The sequence below is a fragment of the Myotis brandtii genome, unplaced genomic scaffold (assembly GCF_000412655.1).
Source record: "Myotis brandtii unplaced genomic scaffold, ASM41265v1 scaffold82, whole genome shotgun sequence".
Lineage (NCBI taxonomy): Eukaryota > Metazoa > Chordata > Mammalia > Chiroptera > Vespertilionidae > Myotis > Myotis brandtii.
Window position 1 is genome coordinate 8,360,953 of NW_005371324.1, and position 20,895 is coordinate 8,381,847.

The 20,895-nt window shown below is 34.1% G+C and overlaps 1 protein-coding gene across 2 annotated transcripts in view; it reads left to right on the top strand.

Annotated features, from left to right (window-relative positions):
* PTPRQ (protein tyrosine phosphatase, receptor type, Q) overlaps positions 1 to 20,895 on the top strand; it is a 219,873-nt gene that overhangs the window by 99,292 nt on the left and 99,686 nt on the right. For both annotated transcript variants that reach the window (XM_014531678.1, XM_005884154.2), the window contains exon 26: positions 19,512 to 19,835. In XM_014531678.1, coding sequence (XP_014387164.1) covers positions 19,512 to 19,835 — 324 coding nt within the window. The remainder of the gene's footprint in view (positions 1 to 19,511; positions 19,836 to 20,895) is intronic.

Below are 20,895 nucleotides of genomic sequence, written 5' to 3' on the forward strand. Positions count from 1 at the left end.
CCATTTGCAGCAGCATGGATGGAACTGGAGAGCATTATGCTAAGTGAACTAAGCAAGTCAGAGAAAGATAAACATCACATGATCTCACTCATTTGTGGAATATAATGAACTCCATCTTCTTCAAAGCAGAAGTCCATTCATGGGAATATATTTATTATCTATGTATAGAACCCTTTTTTATCCATATATTCAAGATCAAGTTATTTAATACATAACTGAGGTACTAATGGGAAGAATATTATGAAACATTTATTTCTTGTGCTTTAAAAATTTAGAATTATATAATTTTAGATCTTCATTAGATCTCATGATAATATCATTCAGTCATTCATTTTACATACATGGGAAATGAAGCAAAGAGGTTAAATGTCTGCTAAGTGTATTATAACTAGTTATTAGCACAGCTTTTACTAATAGAGAACTCTTTCTACTATATTACAATGCCTCCCTTACCTTAGAAATGTAACAAGTAATTTGAGTTTATTATAATTAGAGTAGTTTTATTCCATTATTTTATAATATCTAAGTAGAGTCGTTATGGAGTGGGGGGAATATGAGTCCATTATACAAATTTCCTCATGAATGTATATGCTTAGATTATAATTATGATGTAAGCATATACATGCTTTTACCCAAATATTATTTAAAATTCAACAAAACTATATTTCTATTATCAAATATGTGCTTAACCTATATTATTAAAAACACTATTAGTTAACATGATAAGATCTGTAAAATACTGAAACAAAATATATCCTGGGAAAACTTTAAAGGTCCTGGACACATCTCACATTTTTTAGCCTGGATCAGTCCCAAAGGTGTAATGTCTGCTATTATGAAATTGTCTTAGGTATCAAATTCTAAATTATAAATTTAAAATCCTTTTAAATGTAATTCCTTTTGTAAGAAAAATGAATTTGAGTTACTCTGCATAATTCTTCTTGACCCCATTGATGCTCTAATACCTTTCATTAAGGGGACTCTAGGCACCGACTCTTTTCTTCATCCCAGCTCCAGCTAAAGCCAGCTGTTCTTCCAGCAGCATTTTTATTAACTTATTTAGGAACTGGGGCATATCTTGTTACACTATTTTCCATTCCTGTCGTATGCAGCTGTAGCTGATACTTTTCATAACAGCCTTTACATATCAACCTCCTCCCCCATTTCACCCCATTTTTTCTTATTCTCTTTTACTTTCCTTTTAAAGTAAACTAAGCATGTGCATGTGCATGCAAAACCCCCTTCCTTCCTTCCTTCCTTCCTTCCTTCCTTCCTTTCTTTCTTTCTTTCTTTCTTTCTTTCTTTCTTTCTTTCTCTCTTTCCTTCTTTCTTTCTCTCTTTCTGGTAATAATATTACTTGCATGCTTCAAGAATGTGATTATTGTTCCTATGAGATTATAAACTTCAGCGGAAAATGTTTATTAATGGTATAAAAACTCTCAAATGTAGAATAAATGAATTTTAATGATAGAAAAATTGTATTAATAATTCAATTCAGTTTAAAAATCAATGCAGTATGAATGTAAAAAAAGGCTTTGAATATAAGGGAGTGCACATTATTGTTAACCTCAAAACAGTGAATTTTAAATATTATGTTTCATGGTCTATAAAAACAACTTTGGTGGAGAAACCTATCTTATAAATATAAAACATGCATAAATAGCAGCCACCATGTTATTAAAAACTTCCAAAATTCAAATAAAAAGTAACATTTCTTTATGTATAAATATCATCATTGTAACTTGAGTTTTCATGACCTAGTTATTTACTGCAAACTTGAAAACAATCACTTATGCTGTGCTTGGATACCTTATTATGAATAATTATTACTTTAAAACAAATTGCAATGTTAGAAAGATAATATTATCCTAGATAGAACATAGCAATGAAAATTATATCAATTAAATGATATATTAAAAATCAGTTGCCCAAAAGTATGTTACTAATTAAATGAGTCTACTTTAAATAGGATTTTAAAAAAACATTGTTTGTAATTTTTTATATACAAAATTTTATTACTATTTGTTATGTATGAGAGGTCTGACATTTTTAAATGATAGGCTTGAAATTTTTCATTTAAGTTATTGTTAAAGAGAAATGGCTAATTATGTAAGACATACTCCCTAAAATCTGGATAGAATGCTATTCTCAGAAGTACTAGCAGGAACTCCACCTGCAGATTAATTATCCAAAGATAGTTGAAAGTAGTTGACATGCTGTAAGGCTTCATTTCTGATATGGATATATGAGAGGTACATTGTTGTATCATTATTATTTTTTCTATAAGCTAGAAAGTATTATTGTCTAGTATTTTAAATTTATATATAAGTATATTTTTATGGGAAAACTTTTTTCTTTTTTATGTTTTTCTGATTTCTTTTTATGTTTTTTAATTATGGGAAATTATTTTTTGTATAGTGAAATGAACAGAACTTAGTGTATGATTCAGTGAATTTTTATAATGCATAAACCTAAGTTACCACCACTCAACAACATGTAGAACATTTCTGTCTCCCACAGAAACTTCCCTTGGCAACCACTGTCTTAATTTTAATCAACATAGATTAGTATCAATTGTTCTTGACTATATGAGTTCTTTTCTTTCTTTTTTTTAAATGTTTTATTTTATTACATTTATTGGGGTGACATTGGTTAACAGGGCCATATAGTTTTCAAGTGTACATTTCTATGATACATGATCTATATATTGCATGTGTGCCCACCACCTAAGTCAAATAATCTTCTGTCACTGTATATTTGACCCCTTTATTTTTTACTACCTCCACACCCCCTTCCCTCTAGTTTCAGTTTTATATCCCACATATGAGTGAAATCATATGGTTCTTAGCTTTTTCTGAATGACTTATTTAGCTTAGCATAATATTCTCAAGGTCCATCCATGTTATCACAGATGGCAATATTTCATCTTTTCTTATGTCTGAGTAGTATTTTATAGAATATATGTACCACATTTTTTTATCCAATCCTCTATTGAAGGACAATTTGGTTGTCTCCATGTCTTGGCCACTGTAATAATGCTGCAACGAACATAAGAGTGCATAAGTTTTTGCAAATAAATGTTTTCAAATATTTCAGGTAGATACCCAGAAGAGGGATAGAGGTAGGTAATATGAAAACTCAATTCTTAGTTTTTTTAGGAAAGCCATACTGTTTTCCATAGCGGTTGTACCAGTTTATATTCCTACCAGCAGTGAAAGAGGGTTCCTTTCTCTTCACAACCTAACACTTTTTATTACATGTCTTGTTAATAACAGCCATTCTAACAGGTGTAAAGTGGTATCTCATTGTAGTTTTGATTTATATTTCCCTAATAGCTAGTGAATTGGAACATATTTCATATATCTGATGGCTGTGTCTTCTTGGGAGAGGCATCTGTTCAGGTATTTTGCCCATTTATTAATTGGATTGTTTGTCTGTTGTTGAGTTGTATGAGTTCTTTATATATTTTGGATATTAACTGCTTGTTGGAACTGTTTGCAAATATCACCTCCCCTTTGGTTGGTTGCCTTTTTGTTTTGTTGGTGGTTTCTTATGCTGTGCTGAAACTTTTTAGTGTGATAAAGTCCCATTCATTCATTTTTGCCTTTGCTTCCCTTGCCTTTGGGCTCAAATTCATACAATGTTCTCTATGACCAAGGTCCATAAGTTTATTACCTATGTTTCCTTCCATGTAATTTATTGTTTCAGATCTTACAATTTAGGTCTTAGGTCCATTTTGAATTAATTTTTGTATAAGGGACAAAAATATAGTTTCATTCTTTTGTGTGTGGCTTTCCAATTCTCCCAGCACCATTTATTTGAGGCTTTTTTTCCTCTCTCTCTTTTTTCCTAATTGCATGTTTTTGTCTTCTGTGGTTTTATTTCTGGGCTCTCAATTCTGATCCATTGTTCCGTGTAGTTATTTTTCTGCTAATACCATGTTCTATTGATTATTGTCACATTGTATTATAATTTTAAGTCAGGGAGTTTTATACATCCAGCTTCATTCTTTTTTTCTCAGGATTGCTTTGGCTTTTGGGGGTCTTTTGTGATTCCATATAATTCTGATGATTTTTGTTCTATTTCTTTTTAAAAATGACATTGGGATTTTGATGAGGATTGCATGAAATCTGTATATTGCTTTGGGTAATATGGTCAATTTAAATATGTTGATTCTTCCTACCCATGAATAAGAAATTTTTTTTTTCGATTTGAATTTTTTAAATTTTATTGTTTAAGGTATTACAAATAGTAGTACATATGTCTCTTTTGTTTCCCCACTGACCACCGCCCCAACCTCCCCTACCCCCTAGCACTTGCCCTCATCCCCTCGCCCCCAGTGTCTTGCATCTGTTAGTTGTGCTTATATTCATGCATACAAGTCCTTTGGTTGATCTCTTACCACCTCCAACCCTGCCCTACCTTCCTGCTGCAGTTTGACAGTCTGTTCGATGCTTCTTTGCCTCTGTCTATTTTTGTTCAACAGTTTGTAATGTTCTTTATTATCCATAAATGAGTGAGATCATGTGGTATTTATCTTTCACTGACTGGCTTAGAAATACCTTTTAACTTCATTGTGTCTTTTTCAGTCTCTTTCTTTTATTTTTTATTTTTATTTTTTTGCTGGATCCTGGCATTTTTTTAATTGTTCAAAGTATTACAATTAGTAGAACATATGTCTCCTTTTCCCCCTAGTAACCTCAACCTGGCTTCCCTCCTCCTCCCCCCGGTACATGCCCTCACCCCCCTAGTGTCTGTGTCCATTGGTTATGCTTATATGGATGCATACACGTCCTTTGGTTGATCTCTTACCCCACCCCCCAACCCTCCCCTGCCTTCCCGCTGTAATTTGACAGTATGTTTGATGCTTCTCTGCCTCTGAATCTGTCTTTTTGTTCACCAGGTTATAATGGTCTTTATTATCCATATATGAGTGAGATCATGTGGTATTTTTCTTTCACTGCCTGGCTTATTTCACTTAGCATAATGCTCTCCAATTCCATCCATGCTGCTATAAATGGTAAGAATTCCTTCTTTTTTATAGCAGCGTAGTATTCCATTGTGTAGATGTACCATAGTTTTCTAATCCACTCATCTGCTGATGGGCATTTAGGCTGTTTCCAAATTTAGCTATTGTAAATTATGCTGCTATGAATATAGTGGGTGCATATATCCTTTCTGATTGGTGTTTCTGTTTTCTTGGGATATATTCCTAGAAGTGGGATCACTAGGTCATATGGGAGTTCCATTTTTAAATTTTTGAGGAAACGCCATACTGTTTTCTGCAATGACTGCACCAGTCTGCATTCCCACCAGCAGTGCATAAGGGTTCCTTTTTCTCCACATCCTCTCCAGCACTTATCCTTTGTTTTGTTGATGATAGCCATTCTGACAGGTGTGAGATGGTACCTCATTGTCGTTTTGATTTTCATCTCTCAGATGATTAGTGACTTTGAGCATGTTTTCATATGTCTTTTGGCCTTTTGTATGTCCTCTTTCAAAAAGTATCTATTTAGGTCCTTTGCCCATTTTTTTATTGGATTGTTTATCTTCCTTTTGTTAAGTTGTATGAGTTACCTGTAAATTTTGGAGATTAAATGCTTATCAGAGATAACATTGGCAAATATGTTCTCCCATGCATTGGGCTTTCTTGTTTTGTTGATGATTTCTGTGAAGAAGCTTTTTATTTTTATGTAGTCCCATTTATTTATTTTCTCCTTAGTTTTTATTGTCCTAAGAGCTGTATTGGTAAAGATATTGCTACGACATATGTCTGTTATTTTGCTGCCTATGGAGTCTTGTAGAATTTTTATGGTTTCCCATCTTATATTTAAGTCCTTCTTAATAATGCTTTGTAGTTTTCAGTATGTAGGTCCTTCACATCCTTTGTTAAGTTTTTTCCTAGGTATTAAATTCTTTTGGTTGCAATTTAAAAGGAGTTGATTTTTTCATTTCTATTTCTGAAGTTTCATTGTTAGTATATAGGAAAGCAGTGGATTTTTTTGTGCATTGATATTGTATCCTGCAACTTTACTGTATTTGTTTATTATTTCATTTAGTATTTTGGTGCAATCTTCAGGGTTTTCTATATACATAATCATGTCATCTGCAAAAAAGTGACACTTTTACTTCTTCTTTCCCAATTTGGATGCCTTCTATTTCTTTCTCTTGCCTGATTGCTTTGGCTAGGAATTCCAGATCTATGTTAATTAAGAGTGGGAATGGTTGTCTTGTTCTTGACTTTAAAGGAAAAGCTTTCAGTTTTTCACCATTGAGTATGATATTGGCTGGGATTTCTCATATGGCCTTTATTATGTTGAGGCAGTTTCCTTCCATACCTATTTTATTGAGTGTTTTCATCATAAATGGATATAGTATCTTATCAAATGCTTTTTCTGCATCTATTGGTAAGATTATATGATTTTTATCCTTTGTTTTGTCAATGGGGTGTATTACATTGCTCCATTTGCATATGTTGAATCATCCTTGTGCCTCTGGTATCAACCCTACTTTATCGTGCTGTATTATTTTTTCAATGTATTATTGTATTCAGTTTGCTAGTATTTTGTTTTGTATTTTTCCATCCATATTCATTAGAGACATTGGTCTGTAGTTTTTTGCCAAGTTTTGGTATCAGAGTTAGGTAATCTTTTTGTTCTATATTTCATTCAATTCTGCTCTAATTATTACTATTTCCTTCTGTTGCCTTTGGGTTGCTTTTGTTCTTCTTTTTCTAGTTCTTTAAGGTCTAATGTTAGGTTGTTTACTTGGGGCTGCTCTTATTTCTTTAGAGAGGTCTATAATGATATAAACAGCCCTCTTATTAGTCCTTTTGCTGCATCCCAGAAGTTTTGATATATTGTATTGTCATTCTCATTCGTCTCTACATCTTTTGATCTCACCTTTCATTTTTTCTTTGACCCAGTCATTTTTTTTTTTTTAGTAGTATGTTGTTTAATCTCCACATAATTGTGGGTTTCTTTGCTTCCTTTTTGCAGTTGGTTTCTAATTTCAAAGCATTATGGTCAGAGAATATGCTTGGTATAATTTCAACATTTTTGATTTTGTTGAGGTTAGTTTTGTGACTCAACATATGGTCTATACTTGAGAATGTTCCAGGTGCCCTGGAGAAGAATGTATAATCTGATGTTCTGGAATGAAAGGCTCTATAAATGTCAACTATGTCCATTTAGTTGAATGTGTCTTTTAAGGCCTATATCTCTTGGTTGAATTTCCAATTGCATGATCTATCTGTAGCTGTCAATGAAGTTTTACGGTCCCCAAATATGATGGTGTTTTTGTCTGTTTCTCCCTTTAGTTTTGTTATTAGTTGCTTTATATATTTTAGTATTCCCTGATTTGGTACATATATGTTAAGAAGTGTGGCTTAATTGATTGAGCATCATCCCATGCACCATAAGGTGGCTGGTTCAATTCTCAGTTAGGGCACATGCTCAGATTGTAGGTTTGATCCCTGATAGGGGCCTTGCAGGAGGCAGCTGATGAATGTTGCTCTCACATCAGTGTTTCTCTCTCCCTCTCTAAAATCAATAAAAAATACAATAAAAAAATAATGATGTCTTTTTGATGTATTATCCCCTTTATCATTATAAAATTTCCATTTTGTCTTTTCTTACCTTTTTATCTTGAAATATATTTTTTCAGATATAAATGTGGCTACACATGCTTTTCTATGGATATTATTTGCTTGGAGAATCATTTTCTACCCTTTTACTTTGAAACTACCTTTGTCTTTGCAGCTTATATGTGTCTCCTGAAGGCAGCACATGGTTGTTTTCTTTTTTTTCTTTATTGATTAAGGTATTACATATGTGTTGTTGTCCCCCACTTGCCCCCTCACCCCCACTGTGTTTTGCTTTTCTTATCTAATCTGCTACTCTGCCTTTATTGGTGAATTCAGTCCATTTACATTTAGGGTAATTATTGATGGATGAGGATTTCCTATAGCTATTTTATCTTTTGTTTTCTGGTAGCTCTTTTATGTATGCTCTATTTCTTTAAACATAATTGAGAAAGTCATGTTGTTGAGGGTTTGGGTAATTCATTCTTTTATTGTTGTCATTTCCCATCATATGAATACCCCATTATTTGTATGTCTGTTTTCTTTTGATTGTTTCAAAATATGTATTATGAGAGAAACTGCTATAGATATTTTGTATAACTCTTTTTTTGTGTGGAATTGCTGGGATATAGTCTAGATCAGCCGTGGGCAAAGTACGGCCCGTTTGAAATGAATAAAACTAAAAAAAAAAAAAAAGACCGTACCCTTTTATGTAATGATGTTTACTTTGAATTTATATTAGTTCACACAAACACTCCATCCATGCTTTTGTTCCGGCCCTCCGGTCCAGTTTAAGAACCCATTGTGGCCCTCGAGTCAAAAAGTTTGCCCACCCCTGGTCTAGATGCATGTTTAACTGTTCAGGAAACTGACAGGTTTCTAAAGTGTATTCTTTTGAATACATACCCAACAGCAATGTGTGAGAGTCCTAATGACTTCTTAGTTATCAGCAGAATTTTGTGTTATTTTTCATTTTAGACATTCTAATTAGTGTAAAGAATTTCAATCTTATTGTAAGTTTAATTTTCATTTCAGTGATGATTGATGATATTAATTCTTTAACATGCTTATTGACCATATTTTGACCTATTCCATTTTTACATGCTAGTGTGGTACCATAAACTGTACAACTGAATTTATGCAAAGCAATCTTCATAGTCAATGGGGGATATTATGATTGTTCCATGATCTTCAAAATATTTTGCCACTATATTAAATATGTTTTACTGTCAGTTATAAATATATAAAAATAAAAATAATAAAACCAATGAGAGGAGAAACCAAGATGGCAGCATAGGTAAACACCAGAAATTGCTGCCTCGCACAACCACTTCAAAAATACAACTAAAAGACAAAACGGACATCATCCAGAACCACAGGAAGGCTGGCTGAGTGGAAATTCTACAACTAGAAGGAAAGAGAAAAGCACACTGAGACTCAGAGGAGGTGCGGAAGTAAAGTGCAGAGGTATGGAGGCGCACGTGGAAAGGGCTGGCAACTGAGGACATGGTTGTCTTTTTAATTGGGAGGGAGTCTCAAGCTCTCAACTGCTCTGAACTCCAGTTCCGGGCGAGTCTCTGGGGACCCAGACTCATACGGGGAGAAACTGGACTGTCAGGCATCGATCAGAACTCAAGGGTGGCTTTCTCTCAGAGGTGCTTGCAGGGAATACTGAGGAACACTGAGACCCGGGGCCTCTTAGGGGAAGGCTGAGGAGAAGCCATAGCTGCTTGCTCCGCCCTGTTGATTCCCTGAGACCCCACCCTACCCAAGCTGTGCCCAGAGGCTTTTGCATATGAAAGGCAAAAGAAGGCCCAAGGCCCCACAGCAGCTTGCATTGCTTCACAGCTGGGCCTCATCTGGGCACCTCCAAATCCCAAACAAAGAAGAGGAACCTGCAGATCTCTCCGTAGTTCCTGCTGGGTAGCCTCAGGCAGAGGCTAAATTAGCACCTCCTTAGAGATCCAAGAGCCAGTGTACCCAGTGGTCAGAGTGGGACCATCCAGATTACAACTCCTCAGATCCATAAGGGACACATTCAGGGGGCAGACTCAGTGAGCACCAAAGCCCCACTGAAGCAAGTCTTGCCCCATAAGGGTGTCTCCAGCACAGTTTTCCCACTGCAGACACAGCTGATTCTCACAGCCAATTGGCCTGGAGGTCAATTTCTCCCAGTGATACCAACTACAATCAAGGCTTAACTACAACAAGACTGTGCACAAAGCCCACAAAGGAGTGCACCAAGAATGTCCACCTCAGGGAATTGGGGAGGATGAGCCCCTGGGCCCTATAGGACACCTAGCACACAAAGCCACTCTATCTTGTGTGTTGGGGTGATGGTCAATTTGCATATTACCTTTTTATTAGATAGGATTATCAAGTTGATTGACTCTGTATTTTACCATTTTAAAATCTGATGTTAAACTCAATGAATATTTCATTTAGGATATTGTACTTTTAAATTCTAGAATTTTCATCTAGTTCTGTTTCATTATTTTCATTTTCTGTGCTGAAATTGCCCATTTCCTTTTCAATTATAACTGTTTTCCATTGTCAAATAAAGTATTTATAATAGCTTTTTAAAATTCATTTTATTCTAATTCCTTATCCTGTAATCTTTTCCTATTGAACACTTTTTCTTCTTGCCTATAAGTCACATTTCTCTGTTACTAGTAATGTTTCTATATGCCTAGTAAATTTTAAACTCATATTGAATATTATTGGTGATGCTTTTCAAAAACTCTGGATTTTGTTATCTTCTTTTTGGAGAGTGTGGCTTTTATTCTGAAATATCATTAAATTACATCTTCTTTTTTCCTCCCTCTCTCTCATTCTGAATCCCTGAGAAATCCAAATTCTTTTTTCTTTCTTATAGAACATTTCCCAAACATTAGGTCCAGGACCTTTTGAGTATTTTAACTTATTAAGGTTTTTAGTTAGTTATTTTGTTTGTACAGCCACAGTCCTTAAAAAGAGGAATGATTTCAAGTAGGATTTGATTGCAGTCAGCATTGGTGACCCTTTCTTCTTGAATTTTTGCATGAAATCATTGCATCTATGTATTTATTTATTAATTTTTCACTTATTTATTTTTTAAACAAATATTTCTTAAATATCAATGTGTGCCAGATATTATTGGCATACTTGCATTTTTTATTATCTTCTTTTCCTATTTTACTTCAATATTAACTACTGAGTTCATCATCTGATGTTCTGATACTATAAATCCTCCTTTTAAATGTTCTTTCACTCTCATGATTTCAAAGCTTATATATACATATATATCTTAAATTATTTTTTCCTGACCTCTTATGTTAACTTAAGCTTCTCCTCCTAAGACATCTCTATTTATCCATGCTAACAAGATATGAAGTACATTTTACTTACTCATTTCTATCCTCAAGTGAAACCCTACAAACCAGTATGTCTTTCTCTTTTCATCATCAATATTAATGGCTCAATTTAGTCTCCAGATGTTAATGCAATGGTCTTAATAGAAAATGAACTCTACTATGTAATTGCTCCCCTAAGAACGGCTTCATATGAACTATTTTAAATCAAAGTTGTCATTTTTTATAGTCTCATGAGATAATTTGCTATATACCGTTGTCAAACTAATTACTCTGTAAAACAAATCAACTCATCAACTCATTTTACCTCCAAATAGGATATGTATAACCCATTTTCCTTGTAGTATTCTCAATAAAAGATTTTCCCACCAGAAATTTTACTGAGATACTGTATAAATAAGTTCTGTGTTCACTAATACTTAGTTTAAAATTAATAGTATTGCCTTGGTCAATGTAGCTTGGTGGGGCATCATCCTGTGCACCAAAGAGTTGCCAGTTCGGGTCCCAGTCAGGGCGCATGCCCAGATTGTGGGCTCAATCCCAGGTAAGCGGCATGCAGGAAGCAGCTGATCAATGTTTCGCTATCACATTGATGTTTCTCTCTCCCCTGCCGTCCTCTTTCTCTAAAAATCAATAAAAAAAAAATCTTTTAATTGCCGTCCTCTTTCTCTAAAAATCAATAAAAAAAATCTTTTAAAAAACCAATATTATTATAGCTTTTGTTCATAGAATTTTGGGTCCCTAATTGTCTGTGTATACATATATTGGGACAGGCCTGTTAACTTCTTTTCTAGGAAACCACAGTCCTCCTTATAATAGACACTTTCTCAATTGCCTTTAATGCAAATTGAATATGTTAATATGGTTTAATTTGTCATACTAATAAGTGTGCCAATCCATATTCTCAGCTTTGTAGTATCACCTAAAATCATGTTTATGTAGCATATTTTGGTAAATACTATCCCAGCTACTCCAAAATCTATCTCTGGACTAAGCCAGAGTACCTGAGAGAAGTGTACCTGAATTAAATAGAACTTCTGAAGAAATAGTTTAACAAAAATTATCTGATAATTATTATGCCAACCTACACTAAGAGATGTTATAAGAAAGAGCTAAGTTAAATATTATTTACCATGTAAAGATGTTGTTGAAGGCATTGTTCAGTAAATTACAAGATACCCTATTTACGTGATTTGGGGAGGAGAAATATATATTTGATCTCAGTACCAGAAAATGTTGCATTTTTCTTGACTATTTAACTTCTTTATTGCCACAGAAATCTATAATGTTGGTTTTTAAATATTATTTGCTGGAACACTCTAGAATGTATATGGCATATCTCTTTTACCTATTGACTAAATTCTTGGGTTCATTCCATTTGTTGTACTCCTATTTCCTCTTTTTTTCTTATAAATAGCTATATGGAGGGTCAGTCTTTCCTTTAAGTTTGTACTTTACCAACTAAATAGTTATCTAAACTAATTTTTCAAACTTTCAGTGCCTTTCAATAATACCATACTTGATGGCCCCTCCTTGTTTTTACTTCCTTAGACTTTCTTTTCTCCAGTCTATGACAAACATTTTGTTTCCCCTTATATATCTCTTGTCATATTCAATCTATGTAAACATCTTTTCTCTCACATCTCTACTAATCTTCAATTGTTCTTTCAAATTATAGCTACTATATTTTCTCCTTTGATTGAGCCTTTCCTCTTGGCATCACCTACTTGTACTGGTTTCTATTAGCTAAATTACTTTTAACATATGTATAAAAAGGATCTGATACACTAAGACAACTTGCCCAGACCACTCAATATGAATGTCCAATAAATGCTGATAATAAAATTTAAGTTAATGCAAAATTTATATGTAGTATGCTGAAATTTTCTTTGCACTCAACCTTGTAGAAATTTATATTTTTACATTTATCCATACTATGTTAGTGTTAGTAAACTGTGCTTTTATTTGTGTATGCTCAAATTATGTACTTGTTCCTTGTGTTTCTAAAAGAGTTGTAAATTATTTAAAATTATTAGAGACAAAAATATTCTTAATAAGATAAGAAAGATTATATTGATACTTTTTTATAAGTTTTACAAATATAAATGTCCAGACACCTGTTTTACTTAAAAGAGAGTACATCTGTTCAGGAAGATAAAAATATAAAGTCATAAATAAAGAATTAAGGAAACTTGGTCTTCCATGTTAGTATACTTAGCCAGTTCAGCAAGAAGTCAATAAAGCTACCATCAAAATTCTATCTAAAGGTTGACAACTTCTAATAGTTGATATTTAGAAGTTTAGAGAATAATTACTTTTTACACACATTTTCATACTCTAAGTTGAATCTATTAAGTAGTCACTAAAACTGACATGCATTTAAACCTGTAACAAATTGTATTTATATAGATCTATAGACTTTTATTTCAATTATGATGAAAGAATTTCACCGATAAGAATAATTTATGAATAAAAATATAATTTACGGAATACCTTGGCAGTGAATGTTGATCGCTTCATCACAGTTCAGTCATGTTTAGAAAATCTAAGCAAGCTGCGTGATTACTCCAGGAAGCATGGAATGATGTGTTCAAATTAGTACCATCTGTGGATAGAAAAAGTTTGAGATTTTTAGTCATTCTTAAAGAATGGAAATCTGATTCTCCATGCTAAAATGAGTGTAATCCTTTTTGTATCTGTAATTCAATAGGGCAGTCGCTTTGAAATAGTCTAGTTCAATACACTGTTCATCAAAAGAGAAGATACTGGATATAAATGAGGGTTACTGCTGGTCACTTACGAGTGCCTCTAAGGTAGCCTTGTTACAAAGAATTGTGCGCGAGTTAGACTATATATTTGGCCTCAGATTAGATTTCATTTCTTATCATTCTTTTAAATACATTTGATTGGAAAATGTGGACAAAATTTCTTACTACACGAAACCAAAGGGCTATTTCAGTGAAGCATGCTTTAATCACACAGTCAGCACTTACTGAGTGCCAATGTGTCAGACACTGGGGCTCAGTTCAAGGTCCATCGCTGTACCAGTCACATGGAAGGTAACTGCAGTTGTTACTCTTTCGTAGCCAGATTAAAAAACAGTTCTTGCATAGACCTTGTTTCTTTGTCAAGTTAAAATACTATCCTATTTAGACCTTGACTTCTTTATAACACTTTTTTGGAAAATGCTAGAGTCTATGGATCAATATTAACCTGCTGAAAATATTTTTACTGTGCAAGAAAGTATAAAGTCCTTTTTTAAAAACATCTGAACATTTAATGGTGAGCTCCTCATAGAACCATGGGCATCTAGTCCTCCCTCCTGTTGAAATGGGGAAAGGGTAGCCCTCTTACTTCTTTAGTTTATTGGATAGCTAATGCACCCCTCTTCCTTACCACTGTTATTTGCCTAGTAAATGCTAGGCAATGGAAATTGAAACATAGAATGGGTGCTTGGTGGTGTCTACCATACTCCCTGGCTCTCATGGGGAAAGAGCAGAGTCTCTGGTTTTAATGCAAATGAAGAGTCCGTCTAAAACTTCTCAATTATCCCACTGCACTTAGGATAAAACTAAAACTCTTGAATCTAGTCTAGAAGGCTCAACATTTTCTGATTTTTGGCCTAGTTCTCCAAACTTTCTATCTTCCTACCCATATCCTTGTGGACCAACAGCCTTTTTAAAATGTTTCCAAAGTGCCACACTCTCTTCTTCCTCAGTCTAAACACACCCTGCTGTTTTTCACCTGGGAAGCTACATCTGATCTATTAGGTCTCTGGTCAAATAATAATTCATCAGAAAATTCTTTTTTGACCATCTGTCTAAATCAAGTCCCTGTTATACCCTCTTATTCATTTGTTCATACATTAAAAAATATTTATTAAATGCCTTCTTTGTTCCAAGCATTAATCTAGATCTTCAGGGACAAAATCTAATAGGTAGATGGGCATTTGTGTGTGTTTATACATTTGTGTGTGTGTGTGTGTGTGTGTGTGTGTACATATAGTTGCTCAATATTTTTTATAGAAATTAATGTGGAAACAAAACCTTTTTAGGTCTTTGGTATAAATGGAGTGATGAGGAGATGAAAATAGGATTAGGCCTATTTGAGGTGGGTTTTCAGGGTAGATCTAGGATTATAGGAAAATAGATATCAGTTCAAAATAATGAAGGGTGAACAAATTAATAGAACTATCTGGAAATAAATTTTAAAATAAAACCCTTCAAGATTTTGAGTTTTCCTTGGCTCTCTATATTTAAGCAAAGGCTAGATAAGTAGAGACTGGTCATTTTGTGGAGGGAAATTGAATTGGTTTTCTATTGTATGTCACAAATTATCACAAAATTGGTAATTTAAAACGACATGGATTTATTCACACACAGTTCCGTTAAGTCAGGTATCTGGGCATGCTGTGCCAGCATTCTCTACTCAGGGTCTCACAGCTGAAACCAAGTTGTCAGTCAGCTGTACTCTCAGGTAGAGCTCAGGCCCTCTTTTAAGCTCATGTGGTTGTGGCAGAATTCAGTTCCTTAAAGTTGTCAGACTGAGATCACTATTTCCTGGCTGGCTCTTAGCCAAAGGCTGCTCTCAGTGACTAGAGATGGCCTCAACTCTTTATTAAGTGGTCCCCTCCTTCTACAAAGCCAGCAGTGGAGAAATTTTTGTGCATTTAATATATCTTTTGCTTAATATATCTTACTTTCTCTTTCATAACTAGCCAAAGAAAACTCTGTGCTTTTATAGGACTCATGTTATAAAATCAGGCCCACTGGATAATCTCTCCCTATTTTAAAGTAAACTTATTTGAATTCTTAATTACAACAGCAAGATTTCATCACATCAGCACCTATATCAGTGTTTGGTAGAAACACTGGAAGAAGCTATGTGTATAGTGGCCAATAATCTTAGGGGACATCTACCTACATAAGGGTGAGACATAAAAAGACAAGTTGACCAAGATCATCTCTAAACTTCTTTCAAATTCTGATTCTCTGATCTTCTAATTCATTTGCCTGTTCTATGGATTCAACCACCAAAATAGACCTAAAACTTTACTTTCTCCATGTTGCTACCATATTGTTTCTTCTTTCTGAACAAATCAAATGGTCTATGAATTTGTTCCTTTTCCATTTGTGCAATTGCCCAACAGGACTTGATAAAATGGACTTCTTAACATCTTATTCTGACAACTTGATGGTTTCCCATTGCCTGACAAGCTATCTGCAAGTCCCACAGAAACATTATGTCCCCAGGTCATTGTGCAGTCTTTCTATTTATAATTGCCAATATGAATTGTAAACTATGGTCGCAGTTAGCTTAGATTGCATTACTCCTTAGATTAGGTACAGCCGTAGGCAAACTACGGCCTGCGGGCCGGATTTGGCCGTTTGAAATGAATAAAACTAAAAAAAAAAAGACCGTACCCTTTTATGTAATGATGTTTACTTTGAATTTATATTAGTTCACACAAACACTCCATCCATGCTTTTGTTCCGGCCCTCCGGTCCAGTTTAAGAACCCATTGTGGCCCTCGAGTCAAAAAGTTTGCCCACCCCTGCCTTAGAATCTCTGCCTTTTACAATCAATGAAATCCCATATCACATGCTATCTTTTCTCTTAAAACTTATCCAGAATCCCCAAGCCAGTCAAGTTTCTCTGCTTTGTGTTAAAATATCTTGAAAATATGTCTTTTCTTCAAGTAGTTGAGTTCAAACATAGTGATTGAGGAATTTGACTGAATTATGGGAATTCTACTTTTTAGCCAATTCAAAATTTATTCTATAAAGATAATTTTTTCTTAAAAAATAATTTTTCTCTAATAGTTTCCCACATAACTAAAGATATAAGAGGGAGGGTGTTATAAGTAGTACATCACTGTTCTGTTTGCAATGATCCTTTAAAGATTAATGTTTGCTTAAATGCAGTAATATTTGATGATAAATATTTAATATTTGAAAACAGAGTAATTAAATTTGGTCAATTTAATACAATGGCTATAAGTAATCTCCTACTTGTTTTCATTGCATTAGACTTTCTCTTCTCTTCCAGATTTAGGCAAATATACAGCAATCTGTCTAGATAATCCAGTAAAAATTTAAGAGGAAATCTAAAATTTCAACTCAAGTCTAGACCTCTCTTCAGAACTCCAGACTCATGCAACTATATACTATTTCACATCTCCTTCTGGATATCTAATAGGCCTTTCACAGTAAACATACTAAAAATCAATTCTCAATCTTTCTTCCCAAAGTTTACTCCTTACATAGTCATCCCCCTCTTGGTTAACGGCGATTTCATCTTTCTTTTGCTCAGTCCAAAGACCTTAGCATTTCCCTCTACTCCTCTCTTTCTCTTACAAACCACATGCCATACATCAGCAAATCCTATTAGTGTTCCTTTAAATTAGATTTAGAATCTCAATACTTCCTGTCATTTTTGCCACTACATTACTGGTCTAGGCCATCATGATCTCCTATGTTGACTTTACAATAGCCTCCTAATTATTCTCTCTCTTTTCACCCTTGTATCCCTTAGTCTATTCACAACACAGTAGCTTGAGTGATTCCATGAAAACATATATTAGAGCCTATTACTTCTCTATTCAGATTAAAGTAATTGTAACTTACAACATTGTACCAGTACATAATCTGTCTTTCAGTATTTTTTCTTAGACCTTAACTCCTAGTAGACACACCAGCCTCTATGTTATTTTTCAAATATACCAAGCATGGTTCCAACTTAGGGTCCTTAATAATGCATTTTCTTCTGCTGGGATGATCTTCCCCAAAATTTTCACTTTTACTTTCCTCACTTTTATCAGAAACATCATGTTTTCTAATCAGTGAGGCCTTCTCTAACTACTCAATTAAAATTTCAATATCTCTGTAATTCTTTCTCCTTTTTTGCTTCCTTATTTTCCTCCACAACACAAATCATCATCCATAGTACTGTATCTGATACTTACTTATACTTTTATTGTATACTAGAGGCCCAGTGCATGAAACTGTGCATAGGTAGGGTCCCTAGGCCTGGCCAGGGATCAGGGCTATTTGGGCCTTCCTTCACCAGCTGCCAGCTGTCAGCTGTTGGCCGGGGCCTTCTTTCATTCTGAACTGCCCCCTGGTGGTCAGCGTGCATCATAGCGAGTGATTGAACTCCCGGTCTCCTGATCCAACTCCCGAGGGGACACTTTGCATATTAGCCTTTTATATATAGATAGATAAACCTCCTTAATGTAAATTACACAAGGGTAGGGACTTTTGTTTGTTTTCTTCATTGTATTCCCTGCAACTACAATATTACTTGGAACAATTGGGTACTCATTTGTATTAAATGTTGAATTCATATGATATGTTTAGGAGTGAGTGAGTTTTCTATTTATTAATTATCTTACTTTTAAGTTTGCATATAGTTTTTATGAATTATGCCATTTCCATACAAGTCATTGTTATCATTCATTCTATCTCAGCCTTCTGAGCAAAAGCCCTTGCATATAGGCATCTTTGAAGGAAGTATCCATACCACTTAGTATATTGTTCTTTCATATTTCTAATCATAACATGCTTATATTTTTTATCCAATAAATGGCTATTTCTTTTAAAAAAAAGACATAAACCTTATGTATCTTTAATCCCTACATAGGCTCCAAGCCTGGCACATGGTATGCATATAGCAAACCAATAGTTAATATGAAATCTAATAAGTGAGTTCAAGTAGGAGCATGTATTATAGGTGATATACAGATGTCTTGGTCTGAGTATTAATATCAGTGTGCTGGATGATATTCTAGAAAGGGTTTTGTTAATTCTAAATATGTGCAAGATAAAATAAAAATGAACTAGATATTAATCTATTTAATAATCTTTTTTATTTTAAATTATTTTATAATCAACATTTACTATATATAAGATGCCCTTGTGTCTGTCTAGACCAGTGGTTCTCAACCTTCCTAATGCTGCGACCCTTCAATATAGTTTCTCATGTTGTGGTGACCCCCAACCATAAAATTATTTTCATTGCTACTTCATAACTGTAATTTTGCTACTGTTATGAATCGTAATGTAAATATCTGATATGCGGAAGAAACCAAGATGGTGGCATAGGTAAACACTGGAGATTGCTGCCGCAAACAACCACTTCAAAAATACAAATAAAAGACGGAACGGACATCACACAGAACATATAAAGAAGATGGCCAAAGAAGATGGCCAAACATTTAAATATAGAATGTTTTTCTTAGGAACTGAACATTAAACATTAAGACCATACCTAGGGAAGGACATAGGACTATATGAGCATGCAAGATTTTTGTACCAGTGCTTGTATATGAAGCAAAAGTTTATATTGTAAATGAATTGGGGAGCAAAACTAGGAATAAAAATAATCACAATTATTTTGTCTTCTACCTCTTTGAACCTGTGGTCTCTGTAGCACCAGCTTAATATTAATCTCAGGGCAATTGTAATAAGACAATGTCACTAGTTACATTATAAGTAGTATTTTTAAATCCAATCTTTTACTTCTGTTTACAAAATGTTTGGTAATTCCAATGACTTTGTATTTTTCTCTTTAATTTTTAGTTCCCAGTGTTCCCACAAATATTGCTTTTTCTGATGTTCAGTCAACTAGTGCAACATTGACATGGATGAGACCTGACACTATCTTCGGTTACTTCCAAAATTACAAGATTACCACTCAACTTCGGGCTCAAAATTGCAGAGAATGGGAATCTGAAGAATGTATCGAATATCAAAAAATTCAATACCTCTATGAAGCTGACCTAACTGAAGAGACAGTATATGGCTTAAAGAAATTTAGATGGTACAGATTTCAAGTGGCTGCCAGCACCAATGCCGGCTATGGCAATGCTTCAAGTTGGATATCTGCACAAACCCTGCCTGGCCGTAAGTTTTGTCCTGTATATGTACATATATTTTTGCATTCAAGAAAAAGTTCTTTAATTGATTTTCCATGGGAAGTACTCAAAGTATAGGTAAAGATTGCTCTTACAACTTAAATTTTATATTTTAAAATTAACTGCCTTACTTGCTGTGACATCATTAATGTTAAGTAAATAAATTTCTATTATTATCTTCTGAACATTGTCTACATAGAATTGTGATGGTTTTCATGCAATATATATATGTCCCCCCAAAATGTATACACACTTTGAATGATTATAAAGTCAGTGTTTATTAGCATACAGTTCATTTTCAAACTGATGACCATTCTTGTCCAGGCACTGCTGACAATACCAAGCAATGGAATCACAAACATCAATAATAATTTAATTTGGTATTTTTGTGCCCTCAATTTGTCAACTGTTGCTGGTTTTGTACCATAAACTTTATCTTTTATGTATCCCATAAAAAAATCAAGTGGCACTTTAGGACAAATTTTCTTAGATCAAAGCTTAATCAGGCTTCACCCATTATTTCAAATCAGTTAAAGCTGAAAAGGAGTGACAATTAAGTGAGTTATCAACTGTTAAGGTATGGATTCATTTTTGTGAACAACCTATATATACAGGAATAAGAGTATATATTATATACATATATATGTATCTATGCATATGTTATATATCATTATATATCACACATACTGTTTTCTGTTGTAGTTTATAGCTATGTGTTGATTTCTACTTAATTAAATTGTGTAAAAATCACTGAACATAAAAATTACTGAGTTAGTACACAAACTAACTCATGTAATAACACATTTACTTTTTTAAAAAATTAAATCTTTATTGTTCAGATTATTACAGTTGTTCCTCTTTTTTCCCCCATAGCTCCCCTCCACCCAGTTTCCACCCCACCCTCTGCCCCTACACCCCCCCACTGTCCTCATCCATAGGTGTACAATTTTTGTCCAGTCTCTTCCCGCACCCCCTACACCCCTTTCCTCCCCAAGAATAGTCAGTTGACTCCCTTTCTATGCCCCTGATTCTATTATATTCACCAGTTT